This window comes from Mustelus asterias, chromosome 13 (genome assembly GCF_964213995.1).
Source record: "Mustelus asterias chromosome 13, sMusAst1.hap1.1, whole genome shotgun sequence".
In the NCBI taxonomy this organism is placed as follows: domain Eukaryota; kingdom Metazoa; phylum Chordata; class Chondrichthyes; order Carcharhiniformes; family Triakidae; genus Mustelus; species Mustelus asterias.
Window position 1 is genome coordinate 44,870,709 of NC_135813.1, and position 25,383 is coordinate 44,896,091.

General features: G+C 43.7%; 1 protein-coding gene across 4 annotated transcripts in view; it reads left to right on the forward strand.

Moving 5' to 3' along the window:
- Window positions 1-64: 64 nt before the first annotated feature.
- prpf4 (pre-mRNA splicing tri-snRNP complex factor PRPF4) overlaps window positions 65-25,383 on the forward strand; it is a 53,676-nt gene continuing 28,357 nt past the window's right edge. For all 4 annotated transcript variants that reach the window (XR_013499355.1, XR_013499354.1, XR_013499356.1 and 1 more), the window contains exons 1-7: window positions 65-129; window positions 7,237-7,421; window positions 12,290-12,476; window positions 15,938-16,022; window positions 16,141-16,220; window positions 18,155-18,248; window positions 19,919-20,013. Coding sequence is in view for 1 of the 4 variants with exons in the window: in XM_078226680.1 (XP_078082806.1) it covers window positions 7,259-7,421; window positions 12,290-12,476; window positions 15,938-16,022; window positions 16,141-16,220; window positions 18,155-18,248; window positions 19,919-20,013 (704 nt within the window). In the remaining 3 variants the exon portion in view is untranslated. The remainder of the gene's footprint in view (window positions 130-7,236; window positions 7,422-12,289; window positions 12,477-15,937; window positions 16,023-16,140; window positions 16,221-18,154; window positions 18,249-19,918; window positions 20,014-25,383) is intronic.

The following is a 25,383-nucleotide window of genomic DNA, read 5'->3' on the forward strand; positions in this document are numbered from 1 at the left end:
CGCCGCATGCTGGGACATGTAGTCTCCGAATGAGAACCACAATTCCCAGCGGTCCGTGTGGAGATCTCGGCCCGGATGTAGTCGGTGCCAGCCTAGCGACAGCGGTAGCTGCAGATTGAAGTGTGCGAGGTAAGAGGCCTAGCTCAAGTTGTTTCATTGGACCCTTCGGGTTAAAGAAGCGGGCTGTTTCACCTCCTTTCAGAAGTACCTGGATGAGTACTTGGCACATCATAACATTCAGGGCTATGGGCCAAGTGCTGGGAGATGGGGTTAGGTGGGAATTCAGGTGTTTCTAATGTGTCGGTGTGGACTCGATGGGCTGAAAGGCCTCTTCTGTGCTGTATGAGTCTATTCTATGATATCCCGGCTGGAGTCTCCGGGAGATCAGCCGGTAGGAGAGAGTGAGGCCCAAGGCCAGGTGATGCTGGTCAGTTTCCCCCTCATGAACTAAGCCTGGATATCTCCTGGACTGCTGAGTTTGCGGTTGGAATGGGACCACAGGCTGTTCCAGTGGCCCTCAGTGAGCAGTGGGAGGGGTCAGTTGTAGCTGGATGGCAGCAGGGATTTGGGATCATTTTAGTTTGACCCTTAAAAATAGAGCAGGAGATTATTCCGGACTTAAAAGCCAGATCTGCCCTTTATTAAGATCATGATAGACTCAATTCCACTTTTTTTTATTCATTCATGCGATGTGGACCTCACTGGCTAGGCCACCATTTATCGCCATTGAGAAGATGGTGGTGAGCTGCCTTCTTGAACCATGGTAAGAAGTCTCACAACACCAAGTTAAAGTCCAACAGGTTTATTTGGTAACACAAGCCACTAGCTTTCGGAGCGCTGCCCCTTCATCAGGTGAGTGGGAGTTCTGTTCATAAACAGGGCATATAAAGACACAAACTCAATTTACAAAATAATGGTTGGGATGCGAGTCTTTACAAGTAATCAAGTCTTAAAGGTACAGACAATGTGAGTGGAGAGTGGAGACTGTGCTTACCCCAGTCCAACACTCTCCACTCACGTTGTCTATACCTTTAAGACTTGATTACCTGTAAAGACTCGCATTCCAACCATTATTTTGTAAATTGAGTTTGTGTCTTTATATGCCTTGTTTGTGAACAGAACTCCCACTCACCTGATGAAGGGGCAGCGCTCCGAAAGCTTGTGGCTTGTGCTACCAAATAAACCTGATGGACTTTAACCTGGTGTTGTGAGACTTCTTACTGTGCTTACCCCAGTCCAACGCTGGCATCTCCACTTCTTGAATCATTCCAGTCCATGTGGTGCAGGTGCACCCAATGTGCTGTTAGGGAAGCAACTCCAGTATTTTCACACAGGGATAGTGAAGGAACAGTGATATATTTCCAAGTCAGGATGGTGAATTTGCAAGTTGTGGTGTTCCTGTGCATGTGCTGCTCTTGTCCTAGATGATAAAGGTTGTGGGTTTGGAAGGTGCTTTGGTGAGTTCCTGCAGTGCATCTTGTAGATGCTACACAATGTGGCCATTTTGCGTCAGTGGGAGGGAGTGAATATTTGTGGAAGGGGTGCCAGTTAAAGCTTTGTGCTTTATGGCATTTAGCTTCTTGAGTGTTGTCAGAGTCAAGTGGAGAAGATTCCATTGCATTCCTGACTTTTGGCTTGGAGATGATGGACAAGGTTTGGAGAGCCTTGGGGTGAGTTGCTCATCACAGATTTACCAGCCTCTGACCTGCTCTTGCATCCACAGTATTTATATGGCTGGTCTTGTTCAGTTTCTGATCAATAGTAACCTCCCAGGATATTGGTAGTGGGAGGATTCAGCAATGGCAATGCTGTTGAAAGTCAAGGGGGGATATGGATTCTCTCTTCTTGGAATGTTCATTACTTGCCACTTATCAACCCAAGCCTGGGCATTGGGTCTTGTTACAGATGGACATGGACTGCTTCAGTGTCTGAGGAGTCACAAATGGTGCTGAACATTGTGCAGTCATCAGCAAACATCCCCACTTCAGACCTTATGATGGAGGTATTTGATGAAGCAGCCGAGGATCTTTGGGCCGAGGACATTACCCTGAGGAACTCCTGCAGTGATGTCCTGAACTGAGATGATTGGCTTCCAATAGCCACAACCATCTTCCTTTGTGCTAGCTATGACTCCAACCAGTGGAGAGTTTTCCCCTCAATTCCCATTGTTTCCAATTTTGCTAGGGCTCCTTGATGCCTCACTCAGTCAAATGCTGTCTTGATGTGAAGGACAGTCACTCACCTCAACTCTGGAGTTCAGCTCTTTTGTCCACATTTGGACCAAGGCTGTGATGAGGTCAGGAGTTTGAGTGGCCTTGGAGGAGCCCAAACGAAGCGTCAGTGGGCAGATTATTGCTGAATAAGTGCAGCTTGGTATAACTGTCAACGACACCTTGCATTACTTGCTGATGATGGTGAAGAGTCTGATGGGATGGCAATTGAAATAAAAACAAAAAATGCTGGAAACACTCAGCAGGTCAAGAAGCATCTTTGGAGAAAAACAGAGTTAACATTTCAGGTCAAGATGACCTTTCATCACAAAGGGTAGTTGGTTGGATTGGAATAAAAGAACAAAGAAAATTACAGCACCGGAACAGGCCCTTCGGCCCTCCAAGCCTGCACCGACCATGCTGCCCGACTGAACTAAAACCCCCTACCCTTCCGAAGACTATATTCCCATCCTGTTCATGTATTTGTCAAGACATCCCTTAGAAGTCACGATTGTATCTGCTTCCACTACTTCCCCTGGCAGCGAGTTCCAGGCACCCACCACCCTCTGGGTAAAAAAAAAACTTGCCTTGTACATCTCCTTTAAATCTTGTCCCTTTCACCTTAAACCTATGCCCTAGTAATTGACTCTTCAACACTGGGAAAAAGCTTCTGACTATCCACTCTGTCCATGCCCCTCCTAATCTTGTAGACTTCTATCAGCTCGCCCCTCAACCTCCATTGTTCCAGTGAGAACAAACCAAGTTTCTCCAACCTCTCATAGCTAATACCCTCCATACCAGGCAACATCCTGGTAAATCTTTTCTGTACCTTCTCCAAAGCCTCCACATCCTTCTGGTAGTGTGGCGACCAGAATTGAACTCTATATTCCAAGTGCGGCCTAACTAAGGTTCTGTAGAGCTGCAACATGACTTGCCAATTTTTAAACTCAGTGCCCCGGCCAATGAAGGCAAGCATGCCGTATGCCTTCTTGACTACCTTCTCCATCTGTATAGCCACTTTCAGTGACCTGTGTACCTGTACACCTAGATCCCTCTGCCTCTCAATACTCTTAAGGGTTCTGCTTTTGTGCACAAGGCATGTCTGGGAAATTTTCCACATTGTTGGGTGTTGTAACTATACTGGAACAGCTTGGCTAGGGGCAGAGTAAGTTCTGGAGCAGGCGTTATCTGTACTATTGCTGGAATGTTGTCAGGGCCCATAACCGTTGCAATATGTAGTGCCTTCAACCGTTTCTTCATGTGAAGTGAATTGAGTTTGCTGAGGACTGGCATCTGTGCCAGGAGGAAGCCAAGATGGATCAATTGCTCGCCATCTCTGGCTGAAGATGTTGTAAATGCTACAGCCTCGTCTTTTGCACTGATGTGCTGGACTCTTTCTCCCTCCCCCAATTGAAGTTGGGGATATTTATAGGGTTTCCTCCAGTGAGTTGTTCAATTGCCCACCACCATTCATGACTGGAGAGCTTTGATCCGATCCATTGGTTGTGGAGTCACTTAACTCTGTTTAGTACTTGCTGCTTCTGCTGTTTGGCATGCAAGTGGTCCTAGGCCGATGCCTCCTTTTTAGGTATGCCTGGTGCTGCTCCTATATTGCCCTCCTGCAAGCTTCATTAAACTAAGGTTGTTCCCCTGGTGTCATGATAATGGTAGAATGAGGGTTATGCTGGGCCATGAGATGATAGACTGTGGTTGAATACAATTCTGCTGCCGATAATCCACAGCAGCTCATAGATGACCAGTTTTGAGCTGCTAGATCTGTCCTGAATCTTCCCGTTTAGCACGGTGGTAATGCTACATAACATGATAAGATGGGACTTGCTGTCACAGGATTGTGTGATGGGCATTCCTACCTGCACTGTTATGGACATAAGACCATAAGAAATAGGAACAGGAGTAGGCCATTCAGATCTTCGAGCCTGGTCCACCATTCAATAGGATCATAGCTGATCTGACATTCCTCACATCCACACTCGTGCCCTTTCCCTGTAACCCTTGATTCCCTTACTGATCAAAAACCTATCTATCTCAGCCCTAAATCTACACAAAGTCTGTACGGCCATAGCTCTGTGAAAAGGAGAGGATAAATACAACAAGTAGATCGGTAAGGACAAGGTCAAGTTAGTTTTTCCCTCTCATTCCTTCTCTCATTAGGGAACCAGCTGCCACAGGCCCAACCTGACAGATATATCCTTCAGGACTCAGCTCAGTCAATATTGATACTTCTGAACCATTCTTGGTGATTGACATTGAATTTTCCCCACCCAGAGTAAATTTGATGTCCTGACCACCATCAGTGTTTCCTCCATATGGTGTTCAACATGGAGTACTGATTCATTCATCAGCTGATGGAGGGCAGTAGGTGGTAATCAGCAGGATGCTTCTTTGCCCAGATTTGACCTGATGCCATGAGACTAAATGGGTTCAGAGTCTATGTTGAAGAATCCCAGGGCAACCTCCTCTCGGCTGTATACCACTGTGCCACCACTAATGATGGGACAAGACATACCCAGGGAGGCGATGGTGGTGTCTGGGACATTGGCTATAAGGTATTCTGTGAACATGACTGTCAGACCGTAGCTTGACTACTCTGTGGGTCAACTCCAAATTTTCGTAGAAACCCCAGATGTTGGGAAGGAGCTGTTGGGTTAGGTGTGCAGTCCTCGATGCTATGTGGTCAGTCCACATTTATTTTTTGACTTTTCAGTAGTGCCTTATAATTCCATTTCAGAGGGCAGTTAAGAGTCAACCACATTGCTGTGAATTTTGATTTGATTTATTAGTGTTACATGTATTAACATACAGTGAAAAGTATTGTTTCTTGCGCGCTATAGAGAAGGAAACGAGAGTGCAGAATGTAGTGTTACAGTCATAGCTAGGGTGTAGAGAAAGATCAATTTAATGCAAGGTAAGGCCATTCAAAAGTCTGACAGCAGCAGGGAAGAAGCTGTTCTTGAGTCAGTTGGTACGTGACCTCAGACTTTTGTATCTTTTTCCAAATGGAAGAAGGTGGAAGAGAGAATGTCTGGGGTGCGTGTGGTCCTTAATTATGCTGCTGCTTTGCCGAGGCAGTGGGAAGTTGAGACCGAGTCAATGGACGGGAGGCTGGTTTGCGTGAAGGATTGGGCTACATTCACGACCGTTTGTAGTTTCTTGCGATCTTGGGCAGAGCAGGAGGCATACCAAGCTGTGATAAAGTCAGAAAGAATGCTTTCTATGGTACATCTGTAAAAGTTAGTGAGCGTCGTAGCTGACATGCCAAACTTCCTTCGTCTTCTGAGAAAGTACAAAGAATCTGGAGTCACATGACCATACCAGATAAGGAAAGCAGGTTTCTTTCCCTAAAGGGAGTTAGTGAACCAGATGGGTAGTTCGGATAATCAATGGTAATTAAATGGCACCATTATTAAGATTGACTTTCAATACCAGATCTTGAGGCCCTATTTGAATTTAATTTGTGGGATTTGTACTCATGTCCCCAGAGCATATCCTTGACTTCAGGATTATTAAGTGAGTGACATTACCACTATACCACAATCTCCACCTATTCCCCTTCCCACCCTATTCCCATATCGCTTAAAAAATCTATTGAGAATATATTCATTGACTGATCTTCCACAGGTCTCTGGTATGGAGCTCCAAAGATTCACAACTCTTGTGAGTGAAGAAAATTCTCGTAATCTCAATCCTGAATTGTCAACCCCTTATTCTGTGACTGTGCCCCTGGTTGTAGACTCTCCTGCCAGGAAAAGCTTCTCAGCATCTACACTGTCAAAGCTTTTCAGAATTTTATCTTTTGATGCGATTGTCTCTGAACTCCAAAGAAGTACAGGCCCGGTTTACTCAGCCTCTCATATCGGACAGGTTTTTCACCCTAGGAATCAATCTACTGAACCTTCATTGCACCCTCTCTAAGGTGACTATATATTTGGATACAGAAACCAAAACTGTACACTGTACTCCAGGTGTGATCTTGCTAAAGCCCTGACTTCATTCCATGGAGAATCAAAGACAACAGTAGAATCAATGTTTCTGGCAGTTGAAGCTCAAAATGCACAATCTTACATATTGTTCTTGCTTCCTGTGTTGAATTCATTACAAGGTCTCCTCTCCCAACTTGTTACCCAGAGCATTAAAAGACTACAATCCCTTCAGCCTTTCTTTTAGGTCTATACCAGGATCAGGATTATAGAACACAATGTTTCTTCTAAATTCTCTTTGCTGTTTGCCTGTTGCACTGTGCAATCCCTTTATGAATGACACGCATATTAAAAGGAACACAGCATGTGCATAGCCCATTTGTCCCCTGCATGGTACATCACCGAATGCTGCATTGCCTTGCACCCATGCAGGCTACAGAGAACATTGATGGGACTTGTAGGTCTCCTAGCCACTCTGCCTTGCCTTTGTCATCTTGTTCCTTTTCAACCTCTGATGCCCAGTGTTATGGCCATAGTCACAACGATCACCTTCTAAACAAAAAGGCTGAAATATTTTCAAATAATTTTGTTTAACCTCAGTCTTGAAAATTTAAATTGACCTAGGGTGTTATCAACCTTTTGGCGGAGAGAGTTCCAGAGAATTCTGCGGTCCTTTGCATGGAAAAAGTGCTTCCTAATTTCACTCCTTGAATGGTCCAATTCTAATTTTAAGATTATGCTTCATTGTCCTGGAGAGTGGCCAGAACATAACATGAGCATTGGGTTAAGACATGTTGTTTGGGAAAGGAAGGGGAGCCTTATTCTGCCTCTTGCTTTACAACCTATTGCTTTACAACGGCGTGTTTCAGACCATATCCGAACATAGTTACTCTGTACCTTGCTCTTGCTATACCGGATATAATACTAAAGGCTGAGTGAAGAACATTGGGGAAATATTTATATTTTTCTGGGTTCTAGGTTCATTCTAGTATGAAGATGCACAGATACAGATTAGAACTAGACTCTTTTTCATCTTTTATCGCTGGTCCTAATAGTTCATTCATTTTGTGCATTTTCTCCACCCACAGTTTTCTTTCTCAGATCACAAAAATGTCTGATGACGAAGATGCCCCAATGGCAAAGAAATCTCGGATTTACTACGGAAGTCTTGAAGAGAAGGAGAGGGAGAGGCTTTCCAAAGGAGATGCAGGATATCTGGGAAGAGATGCAGTGAAAGCCGGGATAGAAGCTGGGCACATTAACATATCTAGTAGTAAGTTCGAATGGTTAAGTGTCTTTCACCTCTGTCATTGAACAATTATTACATTTGATTGAGTTATAAAATGTGGAGGCTCTGAAGAATTGCTGAACATTTCAGTAAGTAACTGTTTTTGGGTGTGATGGGTTGAATTTTAGAAATATTCTGCTTTCAAACATCAATTCCTATGCCCACTGGGATCATGGTAGGTTGAAGAGACTTAAATGCCTCAGAACATTGGAAGGCAGTGGTTATGGTTCGATAGAAATGAATGAAAACATTTTTAAAAATCTGTTCAGTCTAAGGCCTGAATAATGGCACAGCTTATCATCACAGTGCTGGGCCATGGAGTAGCAGGTCAGAGATTCACCTCCAGAATTCTTCACACTGAATTACTGATCTCTGTCTTGCTGCTACAGGGATTTAACAACCACTTGGAGGGAAAGAGAAAGAGCAATTGTGGATCTGTCTCTCAGTTCACACACACCTTATGAGCAACATTAGTAGAGGTCTGGGAAGCAGTCTCCTGGCTTTCTGCTCAGCCAGTATTGAATGTTACAGGAGAGAGGCCATAAGACACGAGGAAAGACTAACTATTGGAGATGTTCACAAGAAGGGTACTCTGAAGATATGGTGAAGTTAGCTTCTGGAAAGGTGTTCAATGTTAACCAAGGAAAAAGGAACATGAATTCATGTTGAGACACGAAGAGGAGAATACATAGGTAAAATATAACTTATTCACTCAATGTGTGGATAATCCTATCCTGAGAGGCATTAGAAACAGGATGTTACAAATTCCACAAAGATAATGGATACTGTTTGGCAGACAGAGCTCTTCATGTAGAGAATGAGAATTAAATAATTAGCTGGTGTGTGTAATCCAAAGAATAGTGAGAGGAAGAACTGTGGACTCCCCAGCTCAAGCAGGTTGCTTGCTGCATGCTTGCTTAGTGATTCCAAGTCAGAAAACCCCTTGGTTCCTCTTGACTCTCTGCTCCTGGTTCCAGCTGCTTTACCGCTTCTTTTTCTCTGTCTGTCTCAAACGCAGCCCCCAGGTTGACTGTCTGTTACTGTGAAAAATCTCACAGATCAAAACCAAACAAAAACCCACCTCCCTCCCATCTATCCCCATGTCAACATGACACACCTGGGATGTCCCATAGAGACTTGAACTAATTATGCCTCTTTGTTCTGGGAAACCATATGAATAATTTAAACATCTTATTAAGACAGCTGTGGACATCCTCTGTCCACAGGGAAGTTCAGAGAGGTAGCCCATTGCTGAGTTTTCAATACTTCCCACTATGAACTATGAACCTTTGATTGGCAATTCTCAAACCAAGTGTTTTCACTTATCTTATTTGTTTAAAAAAATCAATTTCCAAAGCAGAATTTATACTCCTAAAACACACATAACAAAATTAGACATTCATAACACTGTATATTTAAAAGCTCCACAAGCCTGATTCCCAATTTTAAATTCTACCTTAATCTTACCCATATCTCAAACTCCACAGTAAGAAATCATCAACATGCATCATAAAGATGCCTGAAAACGTTCCTTTAGGATACCAATAAAACATTGCGAGAGCTGTTTTTAATTGAATGCAGCCTGTTTTCAACAAAGCAATTCATACTGAAAAATTCCACACCATGAAGGTAGCATAATGCACTTGTTTAGTTTCCATATTTTCCCTGCTACATCTGCTGTCTGTATAGGAAGTTTTAGAAAGACTTCTCTCTGAAAAGGATCACCCTGTAGAAATGAAGCTTTTATATTTATTGTGATCTAAACTTCCAAAAAAGTTTTAAAAGATTTTTAAGATTAGTTTTCTAGGTGTGGGAGAATCTGAGAGACCCCTTAGCAATAATACAGCAATTTAAATGCGAGTACAGGAATCCCAAATTCAATGTTGGCAATATTTCACACACTGTTAAAGTCCATGATATATTCCTCCATGGAATGAACACATGTTTTTCAAAATCTAACCATTCCTTGTAAACATTTAACAGATCATCTTTCTTGTAGATGTCAACTAATAAATCTAATAGAAGATCCAAACCTTCATCACCTGACTGGCATCTCTCTCACAAAATAATTCTGATTATACTTTGATTTGATTTATTATTGTCACATGTATTAACATAGTGAAAAGTATTGTTTCTTGCGCGCTATACAGACAAAACATACCGTTCATAGAGAAGGAAACAAGAGAGTGCAGAATGTGGTGTTACAGTCATAGCTAGGATGTAGAGAAAGATCAGCTTAATGCAAGGTAAGTCCATTCAAAAATCTGACAGCAGCAGGGAAGAAGCTGTTCTTGAGTCGGTTGGTACATGACCTCAGACTTTTGTATCTTTTTTCCAATGGAAGAAGGTGGAAGAGAGAATGTCTGAGTTGCACGGGGTCTTTAATTATGCTGGCTGCTTTGTCGAGGCAGCGGGAAGTGTAGACAGAGTCAATGGATGGGAGGCTGGTTTGCGTGATGGATTGGGCTACATTCACGACCTTTTGTAGTTCCTTGCGGTCTTGGGCAGAGCAGGAGCCATACCAAGCTATGATACAACCAGAAAGAATGCTTTCTATGGTGCATCTGTAAAAGTTGGTGAGAGTCGTAGCTGACATGCCAAATTTCCTTAGTCTTCTGAGAAAGTAGAGGTGTTGGTGGGCTTTCTTAACTATAGTGTCGGCATGGGGGGACCAGGACAGGTTGTTGGTGATCTGGACACTCAAAAGCTTGACGCTCTCGACCCTTTCTACTTCGTCCCCATTGATGTAGAGAAGGGCATGTTCTCCCTTACGCTTCCTGAAATCAATGACAATCTCCTTCGTTTTGTTACTTCCTGCAGGAAGTGATGCCAGGATCACACTTTGTTTTCTCTTTGTTAGGGAAGTAACCTGTGTGCTCATAGCCACTTGATTCTTCTACTCATCGTATGGTTCAGACTCAATTATCAGCGGGTAATCATACCCTGTCAATTTGCACTTGCCTTCCCCCATTTTTCCCACTGGCCACTAGTTTCCACCTTTCACCTTTTAGGCAACCACGTTCTATTCCAGGAAGCCAGTTGATGAAAGATGGAACTAGAGCCAATCTTTACACACTTTATAAGTATTTATTTATAGAGTTATACATTACAAGCATAGATCTCCTAACCCAACATCCAAAATTTCAGTCTGTTCCTATTTATAGGAAGAAGTTTAACAACACCAGGTTAAAGTCCAACAGGTTTATTTGGTAGCAAAAGCCACACAAGCTTTCGAGGCTCTGAGCCCCTTCTTCAGGTGAGTGGGAATTCTGTTCACAAACAGAACTTATAATGACACAGACTCAATTTACATGAATAATGGTTGGAATGCGAATACTTACAACTAATCCAGTCTTTAAGAAACAAAACAATGGGAGTGGAGAGAGCATCAAGACAGGCTAAAAAGATGTGTATTGTCTCCAGACAAGACAGCCAGTGAAACTCTGCAGGTCCACGCAACTGTGGGAGTTACAAATAGTGTGACATAAACCCAATATCCCGGTTGAGGCCGTCCTTGTGTGTGCGGAACTTGGCTATCAGTTTCTGCTCAGCGACTCTGCGCTGTCGTGTGTCGCGAAGGCCGCCTTGGAGAACGCTTACCCGAATATCAGAGGCCGAATGCCCGTGACCGCTGAAGTGCTCCCCAACAGGAAGAGAACAGTCTTGCTTGGTGATTGTCGAGCGGTGTTCATTCATCCGTTGTCGCAGCGTCCATCATGTATTTATAGGGGCATATGTGACAGAGCAGTTAACGCCCACCACCTTCATCCAATTAAACACAATTAATATACAACTAACGACCCGCTCTTCTTTGAATAGGATCATGGAATCTTTTAGATCCATTGGAAGCAGATGGGGGCCTCAGTTTAATGCCTCATCCAAAGGACAGCAGCTTTGACAGTATCTCGGGCACTACTGCACTGTTAGCTTAGATTTTGTGCTCTTGTATTTCATAGAATCTACAGTGCAGCAGGAGGCCATTTGACCATCAAGCCTGCAGAGACAACCAGGTCCCATCCCCGTAACCCCACATATTTACAGTCCTAATCCCCCTGACACTAGGGCAATTTAGCATGGCCAATCAACATAACCTGCACATCTTTGGACTGTGGGAGGAAACCGGAGCAGACATGGGGAGAACGTGCAAACTCCACACAGACAGTCACCCGAGGCCGGAAATGAACCTGGGTCCCTGGCGCTGTGAGGCAGCAGTGCTCACCCCTGTGCCACCATGCCGGATCAAGTCCCATTTCGAATTGGACTTGATCCAAAAACAAGAGTGCTACCTGTTGAAGTCATGGTGAATCCACCTAAAACCTTAGTAAAATCAGCGGGCAGTTTTTGACTTCATAACTATAGAAAGGATTTGGCAAGAGAGGATATGGCACAGATTCACTTGGAAAAGACAGCATGATAAACAGTCTGTTTTGGTAATAATATGCTATTTAATAAGAGGCATTGAAAATTATGATGGGATGGGACTTGGTAGGTTGAGGTGTCCAGAACAAGGAGACATAACATAAGGTTGGGACTGAGAGCGGCTAAACCCTTTTAACAGAGATTGAGAGGCTACTAGATTGAAGCAGAGATCAGGTCACCATTTAAGAATAAGCCGAATGTGATTGAAAGAAAAGGGAGAAAAACCTTTATGGGATTAGGTTAGGCAAATAGGATTAGGACTTCTGCTCATGAGGAGTGCAAACAGTGTCATGGCCAGGTGAGGAGTGAATGGCCAGTTTCCACATTGCAATCCATTTGTTATTGATCAGAGATTGTGCACAACATAGAACTGGGAGGGTGAATATCTAAGGTGGGAATCAGTGTTGTGTTTAATTCTGATCTCTCTTGTCCAGGCGAGTTCTATGATGTCGAAGAGCACGTCAGTGAGAGGCAGGCTGAGGTGCTGGCAGAGTTTGAGCGCAGAAAGCGAGCACGGCAGATTAACGTTTCTACAGACGACGCGGAGGTGAAGGCCTGCCTGCGAGCACTTGGAGAACCAATCACACTTTTTGGTGAAGGACCGGCGGAGCGACGAGAGAGGTAAAGTTTGGTTAACTGTGATGGGATTTGGTTGTGAGGAGGAACAGTCATGGGGATTGGCTCACTATGGGTAGTCTGGTATATTGGCTGAGAGGGATGATCTGGTGGGGATTTCTGTGAGGAGGGATCGAGTGGTGGTTTGGTTGGAGTCAACTGTGAGGAAAGGTAACTTGGTGACCATGGATGACCTGGTGGGCTTGGCTGTGTTAGGGACCAGATGAGAAACTCCAAGGTACATTCTGAAGCTAACCTAGATCCCAACTATTTTTGATTCTAGCATAGGTGAGCATTAGGTGTTTAACTCCAGGTGTGATTTTATTGACCCACTATAAAGCTTTTATTAAAATAAACTTTATTCAATAACACATTTAGAATATAACAAAAAGAATTAGCATAACTTTTACCAATTGAAATACTTCTGACAAGATGTAATTCTTACTGCTAGCTAGTTCTATTAGTTCCAATTTAAGTAATACAATGCGGCCCCGTTATAATGCGATGGTTGGGGTCCATAAAATGTTATCGTGAAAAAAGCGGGGTCGCGCTAAATTTGCCAATTTTTGCGGGGAAAAAAGGGTCCAATGATTCATCGCGTTATATCCAAATTCACGCTAAATCGGGACGCGTTAAAAGGGGGTTCCACTGTATTTCCATCGACGTAAACTCTTCAGAATCAGTTAGCAAGATGCACAGTCCTCCGGTCTTTTAACTCCTCTGAACAGAGAGACATCTGTCTTCTGAGTCTCAGACAGCAGGCTCCAGAGGAAAACGTGTCTTCACACAGCAGAACTCCAGAGAGAGAGAGAAAGAAAAACACCTCTTGTCTTTTGCAGACCTCTGGAGAGAGATACCTATTTTCTAGCAGTTCCCCACACTTTAATGTCCAGAAAGAGCCACTGTTCTTGTCAAATTCAAACTGGGGCTGCCTGTTTTTTTTTCTCTCTAAGCCTAGATCCACCCACACACATGATTATCCTGTCAGTCAACCTAATCAAACCCTACTCTGAAAAACCCCAGGGGATAACCCTAACATAACACTAATGCATTAGCCCAGATTAAAACCAAACTCCGATAATCAGGAGCAATTAACCTTCTGCAGAATCAGTAGGTGGGCTGCTGGCTGTAGACAATTCAGCATCGTAATCAGAGTTTATGTAAAAACACAACCGTCACCAGAAACATGATATAAATAAATTACTTAAAGGCGCAGTATCGTCACAGCTGTGAGGATGGATAATCAGGGGATGTTTGCTATGAGGAGGAGTAAGGTCTAGTGACGTTGGCTTTGAGAAATGATGGATCGTTGATGATGGATATTCTCCTGGAATTGGCTGAACAGTCACTTCCATCACATTGTAATGTGCAAATATTGTGATGTGTTAATCCAGGCCAGGCCTCAATTAGTGTCATGAAATCTGGTTGCTGCAGCTGAGTGCGATCATTGTGTCCATTAGCTGGAATACAGTGAAAGGATTCAGACTGGGCAGAAAAAAAGGGCACAGGCTCTAGTTCTGGCATAGTGATTTTGAAGATTTCTAATTCTGGAGCAGGAAATGTGACTGTCTATCAATAGTTTAACTTTCATCTTTACAAGAAGCATGGTGTGTGCTGTCTAAGCAGTGCACCCTCTTAAACTGTGTGTAAAAGTCATTTATAAGCAGTGTCCATTTTTATTTCGTCAAATAGCTAACTTTGAGATTGTGAGGAATGGAGCCCTGGCTATGTGTTAGGATTTATATTGAAGATGTGTTGCTCTGGAATGAGACTCCATCCACTCCTTGCAGGCCAGCCCAGGGTCCACATCATTCTTTCAAAGTTCTGAGCACGCTGCCTTGCAATCCATCTCCTCCCTGCATAGGTCCAGCCTGACTGTTAAAAACCCATGACAAATTGTTAAAAACAAAACCAATTTAAAGTTCAATTTCACTTTTGACTTTGGAAGTAGAGGTTTAGAGGGGTGGGTTTGGGGTAATGGAATTATTGGGGGCAGGGCTTAAGAGGTAATTGTTGCAATGACCACCGACAGACGTTGAAAGATTTACAGCACAGAATGAGGCCATTTGACCCATCGGGCCTGTATAATCCAAAAAGAGCTATCCAGCCACTTTTCAGTTCTTGCTCCACAGCCCTGTAAGTTACTGCATCTCAAATACCAAAGTTTTTTTTTAATGCAGTAAGGGTTTCCACCTCTATCACCCTTTCAAGCAGTTAGTTTCAAAACACAATCACCCTCTGGGGGAAGAAACTGCTCCTCAACTCCTTTCTAATCCTGCGACTAATTCTTTTTTCTTTGCTCCCAACCCCCAGTTATTGACTTGACATGGTGCGTGAGTGGCAGTCTCTGTAGCCGCATCATCTTTATACAAGCGCATGCAGGGAAAACAGCATTTGGGAACCTATTCATCTCCCAGATGCTTAATTTCCTTTTCTGCTTACTCTGGCTTTGTTGGTTTAACAAGTGTAAGGTTGAGCACAAGGGGGAGCTGTTTGCCTATAATCTAAATAGGAAAACAAGCCCATGCAGTTAAGTAAAGGAATTGCCCTTTTTATAATTGCCTCTACCGTGTTCCATTTCCATGGGAATCATTTCATTTGATAATCTGATTTAAGATGAGGTTTATCTAGGTTCCTTTAATGATGCTGAAGCATGTTCTCTGTCCTCCCCAGCATGAATCCAGGATAAATTATGGTGGCACAGCGGTTAGCAGTGCTGCCTCACAGCACCAGGGTCTGGGTTCAATTCCGGCCTTGGGTCACTGTCTGCGTGGAGTTTACACATTCTTCCTGTGTCTGCATGGGTTTTCGCCGGGTGTTCCGGTTTCCTCCCACATTCCAAAGATGTGCAGGTTAGGGGGATTAATGGGTAAATATGTGGGTTACGGGGATGGGGCAGGGGGATGGGCCTGGGTAAGATGCTCTGTCAGAGAGTCGATACAAACCTGATGGGCCGAATGACTTTTCTGCACTGTAGGGATTCTATGATAAATATAAGATCCTATATTCACTAATCTTTTCTCTTTTAGCTGAGTGACCTGTATTTCCAGGTCTGTTTTTATTTCGGATTTCAGCCAGTGTCATTTCCTTTCGTCCTAAGATCTTGCTCAGTTTGAAGGATTCTCTGGCCCTTCTTCCTGTTTTTCTCTTCTGCTCAGTTTCCTCTCACTATCTCCCATCCTGTACATTGCACCCATATTACACAGGTATTAATCACGATATAAATGCAAGCTATCATTTCAACTCTGCAGCCGGCTCACACACTCCGGTTTAATTAGTGGATACATTCAGAATTTTGGGCTCATTCAGAAGTTTCCTCATTTTACGATATTGAGACTTTTGGAGTTGGTAACATAGGGCCTAACTCAGAGGTTGAAGTGTTGTTGCTAAAAGAGCTGCCATGTGGGTATCATGTTGGAGATGTGTGTCTGCCTGCAGACTCCTGAATTTGTGCTGCCTTTTTCCAGGTTACGCAATATCCTGTCTGTGGTGGGAGCTGATGCCTTAAAGAAAACAGAGAAGACAGAAGATGCAAAGAAAAGCCGACAGGAGGTGAGGCATATGAAATTGTTCTGGTGTGTTATAATACATTGCTGATGACCCCTGACCCCAGGTGGGAACTCATGGCTGCTTGGCTAAAATACTAACTCAATGATGTTTCTGTGTTCAGCATCAGCAAACCTGGTATCATGAGGGCCCCAACACCTTGAAGACAGCTCGTGTCTACATTGCTCGCTTTTCACTGCCAAGGTGAGTCTTATATCAGTAAAGTTGCTGGTTTGAGGATTGGGTATGCATTTCAGGGATCTCTGTACAATACTCACACCATCATACTGGACCCAGTGAGTCTAAAACACTACAACACACTCATCATCATACTGAACCAGTGAGTCTAAAACACTGTACAGCACACTCATCATCATACTGAACCATTGTGTCTAAAACACTGTACAATACATTCATCTTCATACTGAACCAGTGAGTCTAAAACACTGTACAGCACCCGCACCATCTCAAATGAATGCTTAAGAATTGGGCAACTTGTGCATCCCTGTTTTGGGTCATTTCAAATCGCCTGTGGACTAAAAGAAATTATACTTCTGCATTGGTAAGTCTAAATAATCTCAGCAATGTTCAGGTTTTTAATTATTTCTGTGAATCGAGCACAGATTTAAAATGGTATGTACAGTGGTAGTGATGGTGTGAGAACTGTGGCAGACTGTATCACGGTTCAAAGTAGCAGGTCAGCACTGAGAGGGAAAGGAATGAGTCAGAAAATATAGCGTGATCTAGAGACAGTGTTAATAAGTATTTTAGCAACTTGCTTCTCTGTAGACTGGGATCAATTGGCCCTCACCAAGCTTTGTTCATGATGAAAAATGCCAGCACCTACCCCCACCCCTTCAAACAGGCCCTATATATTTCAGAGTAAAGTTAGCAGAAACTGATTTCAGAAGGAATTTTCCAGACAGTGTGTCAGGTTGATTGTGACAGTAGTTTGCATATCCTTTGTATGAAGAGTTTTATCCTACATGGGCGGCATAGTGGCACAGTGGTTAGCACTGCTGCCTCACAGTGCCAGGAACCTGGGTTCAATTCCTGCCTCGGGTCACTGTCTGTGTGGAGTTTGCATGTTCTCCCCGTGTCTGTGTGGGTTTCCTCCGGGTGTTCCGGTTTCCTCCCACAGTCCACAGTTAGGTTGATTGGCTATGCTAAATTGATCCTAGTGTCAGCGGGGGTAAATATGTGGTGTTACAGGAATAAGGCCTAGGTGGGATTGTGGTCAGCATAGGCTCGATGGGCCGAATGGCCTCCTTCTGCACAGTAGGGATTCTGTGAGAATAAATTCTATGAGAATGTATGTGCACGAATTTGTGAATGTGTTTTTGCAATATGGAAATGAGTGTGTCTAAAATACTGATGTGGAGATGCCGGCGTTATCTGTACCTTTAAGACCTGGCTGGCTGTAGAGATTTGCATTCTGATTAGTATTCTGTAACTTGATTTCTGTGTCTGTGCACTGTTGGAGAACAGATATCCACTCCATCTGACGAAGGAGCTGTGCTCCGAAAGCTTATGGTATTTGCTACCAAATAAACCTGTTGGACTTTAACCTGGTGTTGTGAGACTTCTTACTGTGTCTAAAATACTGTACAGCACTCTCACCATCATACTGAACCAGTGAGTCTAAAACACTGTATAACACTCTCACCATCATACTGACCAGTGTGTCTAAAACACTACAACACTCGGGCGCAGTACGATGTTGCTGTTATACAGTGTTTTAGACACGCTAGTCCAGTATGATGGTGTGAGTGTTGTACGATGTTTTAAACACACTGGGCGCAGGATGATGGTGTGAGTGTTATACGGTGTTTTAGACACACTGGGCGCAGGATGATGGTCTGTCTAAAACACTGTACAGCACTGATATCATTTAACTTTGTCAACTTATAAAATACTGTGTACTGTCCAAACACTTTCTCACTGAGTCAGTTTATAAAACCTGTAAAACAGCTTTTGTGCCATCTTTTGGGTGAGTATGTATAAAACACATCTTGCTGGGTCAGTGTTTAAGACAATATGAGGATCCCTAACCATCTATCTGGGTTAGTGTATAGAACACATTGTGTTTATCAACCTGTAATTACTGAATTTTGTAATTTTTAAATATTCTTTCTCAGAGCTGTGAAGAGACTGGAGGAAGCCCGGGCTAACAAGGAGATTCCGGAAGCATCACGAACAGCGCGACAGCAAGAACTCCACAAGGGTTTACGGGTAAGTACAAATGGAGAGTACTCACATTGGATAGTTTGAGAACACGGAGTTAAATATATATCTGAACTGAACAGCAGGTAGTGGATTGCAACCATTTATGTGAATTTTGTATTGGGTAGTGCAAGGAGCTTTACTTGCAACTAACTTGTGTTCTTGTTATGGGGGACACATGATGTGCTCACGTAAAGGAGGGGAGGGGGGGGGGGGGCGTGCGGTTCCACCCAATCTGAAAGTGTTCAGAATAATATAAATAGATTTTCTGTGCAGCTAACCCATGTCATAGCTGATGGGACACTGCAGGGGGAGCTTTGCTGCGGCAGTGTTTGATGGGACTCTGCAGATCAGTGGGTGTTTCAATTAATGTCCCCTGTTACAGGACCATTGACCAGAAGGTTGCAGGATGCTGCATCGTGGAATGATTAAACATGAGTCTGCAGCCTCATTTCGCTCCGTGCATTCACATTGGCACCTCTGCATCATAGTGGCACAAAGCACTAATCACAATGAATTCCTTTGCAAAGTGTGGTGAATGTTACAATGTTACTTGCTTTGTGAATGTGCGAGAGCCCTCGGTTCATGTAGTATTCCTGTGCCTTCACTTTCTGGAGAACAATGGAAGAGAGGGAGTTCTGACAACGATCTAACTCTGCACACCACAGCTGTAAGATCTGAAATGGAAGCCCAGAGGCATATGGAGCAGTATTATTGTGGAGGAATAGAGGTGAAGAGGTGATGGGCTGCAGATGGTTCAAGATAGTACATAATGAGTGCTTTGGATAGGAGAATCATAACACCCACTTTACCCTCCTTGGGGACAGTGTAGAGGGAACTATCGCTGTACCTGTCCTGGGAATGTTTCATGGGATGATATAGAAGGAGCTTTATATTGTATATAATTTGTATCTCTGGCAGTGTTTCATGAGTCTTTAAAAATTCAGAAAAATGTTGCCTTTTTCCAGCACTGACATCTACTTACCCTGCAAACCATTTTAGGAAAATGAACAATCTCAGTGATAAAGTCACATTATATTTGATTAAACTGTCAATATTTGTTTTTGCATTTATCAAGGTGATAGATGTCAGTGTTAGGGATGGGCACACATGTGACTTCTGTCACTTGAACCATGGCCAAACTCTCCCGTGTCAGGTGTAGAGCTGTTTATCATATCCACAGGCCAGATACAAAGTAATGTTTGCTCTCCGATCTGTCTCTTAAATACTGCCCGGGAGGAGCTTCCTTTGCATTTCTGTTTACTATGTTCTCTTCCAATGTGATTGCCATTTAGTGTCGAGAACGTTTTAATACTGCTAGCTTCTCCCAGTGCAATCTTAACAAGGAGATCTTAGAGGTACAAGAAACTGAAGACTTTCATTCTGGTTAGGATTAGACTGAAGCTTTGGTAGTGGAGCGAAAATGTTACCAGTTACAGTATTTGATCTCTGGAAAGGCCACAGTTAAGTTTGTGTTTTATTCAGTGTTGGGCTTTTGTGTGTCACAGTTAGTTACTGCTGCATTCTCCCTTTTGTGTTTATACTACCTCATTGTATTGTAAACAAAGTACAGTTTAAGAGCAAATTCTGTTTGTTTACTCAAGAGGACCATCCACACACGTGCGCGCACACACACACACACGACTTTTACCCCCATTTTCTATTTGTTCTCATTGCAGGCTCTAAATAACTTCTGCAGCCAAATTGGTGATGACCGGCCCATCTCCTACTGCCAGTTCAGCCCCAACTCCAAGCTCCTGGTTACAGCTTCCTGGTAAGACCCAAGGGCATCAACTCCCAGTCATAATGTTCAGTGAGGCTTGTAAGTGGGTGAGTGGACTGCTAGGCATGGTACTGAGCCATACAGGTGGCAGATATCCCTAGTCTTGGTCTCCGCTGAATTAGTTGATTCCAGCCAGGTCATGGCAGAAATGCTGGAACTGTTCCTGAACCCTGGGTTCTGAAACAGAAAATGAGCCGAGGATCCCCCCGGTGCCACTTGCTGGAAAGTGCTGTGAGTGGCTGGCAGTAGGAACAAGATCAGCCTCCTGTTGCAATATTTTGCATGGTTGCATGGTTGTTCTGAATATCCAGTTCAGACACAATGTATGACCACATGATTGAGGCACTAGAGGCTTTTCTCTGTCCAAAAATCCATCTCCCTTTTCTCGGTTATGAGACTTTCAGATCCAGGGGATATCACTGAAGGAAAGAAGTATTTCGTGATTTAAAATAATCAAGTACCATGCTCTCTTTGGTGTTGTTCTTGGGCATGAGTCAGAAAGTCAGTGATTTATGTCCCAACTCTCCAGAAGCTCAAGCACATTATCCAGGCTGATATTTCAGTGCTGTTCTGAGGGAGTATTGCATTGCTGAAGAATTGTCTTTTGGATGAGACATTTAACACAGGCCCTTATTTGCTCCCTCAGATGAATGTGAAAGATTCCATAGCAATATTCAAAGATGAGCAAGGGGATTCTCCACAGCAACCAATATTTATCTCTCAAACAACATCACTAAAACTGATGATCTGTTCATGGGACTTTGCTGTGTGCTAATTGGCAGCCACTTTTCCCTAAATTACAACAGTGACTGCATTTTAAAACTATAAAATTGGCTGTAAAGTGCTTTGAGACATCTTGAGTTTATGAAAGATGTAAGTAGGGAGGTGATGGCCGAGTGATATTATCACTAGACTATTAGTCCAGAAACTCAGCTAATGTTCTGGGGACCCGGGTTCGAATCCCGCCATGGCAGATGGTGCAATTGGAATTCAATAAGAAATATCTGGAATTAAGAATCTACTGATGACCATGAAACCATCTTCAATTGTCGGAAAAACCCATCTGGTTCTTTAGAGAAGGAAAGTTGCCGTACTTACCTGGTCTGGCCTACATGTGATTCCAGAGCCACAGCAATGTAGTTATAGAGTCTTAGAGGTTTACAGCATGGAAACAGGCCCTTCGGACCAACTTGTCCATGCTGCCCCTTTTTTTAACCCTTAAGCTAGTCCCAATTGCCCACGTTTGGCCCATATCCCACTATACCCATCTTACCATGTAACGGTCTAAACACTTTAAAAGACAAAATTGTACCTGCCTCTACTACTATCTCTGGCAGCTTGTTCCAGACACTCACCACCCTCTGTGTGAAAAAATTGCTCCTCTAGACCCTTTTGTATCTTTCCCCTCTCATCTTAAACCTAAACCTATGGGGTTTTTAGACTCCCCTACCTTTGGGAAAAGATATTGACTAGCTGATCTATTCCCCTCATTATTTTATAGACCTCTGTAAGATCGCCCCAAAGCCTCCTATGCTCCAGAGGAAAAAGGTTCCAGTCTATCCAGCCTCTCCTTATAACTCAAACCATCAAGCCCCGGTAGCATCCTAGTAAATCTTTTCTGCACTCTTTGTAATATGGGTGCAATATCCTTTCTATAATAGGGTGACCAGAACTGTACGCAGTATTCCAAGTGTAGCCTTACTAATGTCTTGTACAACTTCAACAAGGCGTCCCAACTCCTGTATTCAATGCTCTGACCAATGAAACTAAGCATGCCGAATGCCTTCTTCACTACTCTGTCCATCTGTGACTCCGTTTTCAAGGAGCTATGAACCTGTACCCCTAGATCTCTTTGTTCTATAACTCTCCCCAACGCCCTACCATTAACTGAGTAAGTCCCAACAAGTGGCACGCTGGTTAGCACTGCTGCCTCACAGCGCCGGGGACCTGGGTTCGATTCTCGGCTTGGGTCACTATCTGTGTGGAGTTTGCATGCTCTCCCCGTGTTTGCGTGGATTTCCTCCGGGTGCTCCGGTTTCCTCCCACAGTCTGAAAGACATGCTGGTTAGGTGCATTGGCCCGAACAGGCGCCGGACTGTGGCGACTAGGGGAATTTCACAGTTACTTCATTGCAGTGTAAATGTAAGCCTTACTTGTGACTAATAAATAAACTTTACTTTTACTTTAATGCCCTGGTTCGATCGACCAAAATGCATCACCTCGCATTTATCTAAATTAAACTCCATCTGAAATTCGTCAGCCCACTGGCCCAATTGATCAAGATCCTGTTGCAATCCTGTATAACCTTCCTCACTGTCCACTATGCCACCAATCCTGGTGTTATCTGCAAACTTACTAATCATGCCTCCTAAATTCTCATCCAAATCTTTAATATAAATGACAAATAACAGTGGACCCAGCACCGATCCCTGAGGCACACCACTGGTCACAGGCCTCTAGTTTGAAAAACAACCCTCTACAACCACCCTCTGTCTTCTGTCATCAAGCCAATTTTGTATCCATTTGGCTACCTCACTCTGGATCCCGTGAGATTTAACCTTATGCAACAGCCTACCATGTGGTACCTTATCAAAGGCCTTGCTAAAATCCATGTAGACAACATCAACTGCACTGCCCTCATCCACCTTCTTGGTTACCCCTTCAAAAAACTCAATCAAATTTGTGAGACATTTTCCACTCACAAAGCCATGCTGACTGTTCCTAATCAGTCCTTGCGTCTCTAAATGTCTGTAGATCCTGTCTCTTAGAATACCTTCTAACAACTTACCCACTACAGATGTGAGGCTCACCGGCCTGTAGCTCCCAGGCATTTCCCTGCAGCCCTTCTTAAACAAAGACACAACATTTGCCACCCTTCAATCTTCAGGCACTTCACCTGTGATTATCGATGATTCAAATATCTCTGCTAGGGGATCCGTAATTTCCTCCCTAGCCTCGCACAGTGTCCTGGGATACACTTCATCAGGTCCCGGGGATTTATCTATATTGATGCGCTTTAAGACTTCCAGCACCACCTTCTCTGTTATGTGTACACTCCTCGAGATATCACTATTTATTTCCCCAAGTTCCCTAACATCCATGCTTTTCTCAACAGTGAATAAGGATGAGGAATATTCATTTAGGATCTCACCCATCTCTTGTGGATCTGCACATAGATGACCTTGTTGATCCTTAAGAGGTCCCACTCTCTCCCTAGTCACTCTTTTGCCCTTTATGTATTTTTAGAAGCTCTTTGGATTCTCCTTTGCCTTATCTGTCAAAACAACCTTGTGTCCCCTTTTTGCCCCACTGATTTCTCTCTTAACTCTACTCCTACACCTTCTATACTCTTCAAGGGATCCACTTGTTCCCAGCTGCCAATGCATGTCATGTGCTGTCTTCTTCTTGACCAGGGCCTTAATATCCCGAGTCATTCAGGGTTCCCTACTTCTACCAGTCTTGCCCTTCAGTCTAAGAGGAATGTGCTTACCCAACCCTGGTTAACACACTTTTGAAAGCCTATCACTTACCAGACATCCTTATGCTTTCCCACAGACTCCCCCAATTAACTGTTGAAAGTTCCTGCTTGATACCATCAAAATTGGCCTTGCCCAATTTAGAATTTTAACTTTTGGCCCAGACCTATCAGTTGACTCTCAACTGTCCTTGGACAACTAGAGATAGAACATAGAACATTACAGGCCCTTTGGCCCTCGATGTTGCACCAACCAGTGAAACCAATCTAAAGCCCCTCTAATCTACACTATTCCAATATCATCCATATGTTTATCCAATCACCATTTGAATGCTCTTAATGTTGACAAGTCCACTACTGCTGCAGGCAGGGCATTCCACACCCTTACTACTCTCTGAGTAAAGAACCTACCTCTAACATCTGTCCTATATCTCTCACCCCTCAATTTAAAGCTATGTCCCCTCGTATTAGCCATCACCATCCGAGGAAAAAGACTCTCACTATCCACCCTATCTAATCCTCTGATCATCTTGTATGCCTCTATTAAGTCACCTCTTAACCTTCTTCTCTCTAACGAAGACAACCTCAAGTCCCTCAGCCTTTCCTCATACGATCTTCCCACCATACCAGGCAACATCCTGGTAAATCTCCTCTGCACCCTTTCCAACGTTTCCACATCTTTCCTATAATGCGGCGACCAGAACTGTACGCAATACTCCAAGTGCGGCCGCACCAGAGTTTTGTACAGTTGCAACATGACCTCATGGCTCCGAAACTCAATCTCTCTACCAATAAAAGCTAATACACTGTACGCCTTCTTAACAACCCTATCAACCTGGTGCCAAATTTCAGGGATCTATGCACATGGACACCCAGATCCCTCTGTTCATCCACACTACCAAGTATCTTACCATTAGCCCAGTACTCTGTTTTCATGTTACTCCTTCCAAAGTGAATCACCTCACACTTTTCCGCATTAAACTCCAGTTGCCACCTCTCAGCCCAGCTCTGCAGCTTATCTATGTCCCTCTGTAATCTGGCACTTTCCTCCGCACTGTCTACAACTCCACCGACTTTAGTGTCATCCGCAAATTTATTAATCCATCCTTCTACGCCCTCATCCAGGTCATTTATAAAAATGACAAACAGCAGTGGCCCCAAAACAGATCCTTGCGGTACACCACTAGCAACTGAACTCCAGGATGAATATTTCCCATCAACCACCACCCTCTGTTTTCTTACAGCTAGCCAATTCCTGATCCAAACCACTAAATTGCCCTCAATCCCATGTGTCCGTATTTTCTGCAATAGCTTACCGTGGGGAACCTTATCAAACGCTTTGCTGAAATCCATATACACCACATCAACCACTTTACCGTCATCCACCTCTTTGGTCACCTTCTCAAAGAACTCAATAAGGTTTGTGAGGCACGACCTACCCTTCACAAAACCGTGCTGACTATCCCTAATCAAATTACTTCTTTCTAGATGATTATAAATCCTATCTCTTATAATCCTTTCCAATACTTTGCCCACAACAGAAGTAAGGCTCACCGGTCTATAATTACCAGGGTTGTCCCTACTCCCCTTCTTGAACAAGGGGACAACATTTGCTATCCTCCAGTCTTCTGGCACTGTTCCTGTAGACAATGACGACACAAAGATCAAAGCCAAAGGCTCTGCAATCTCCTCTCTAGCCTCCCAGAGAATCCTAGGATAAATCCCATCCGGCCCAGGGGACTTATCTATTTTTACCCTTTCCAGAATTGCTAACACCTCCTCCTTATGAACCTCAATCCCGTCCAGTCCAACAGCCTGCATCTCCGTACTCCCCTCGACAACACTGTCCCTCTCCTGTATGAATACCGATGAAAAATATTCATTTA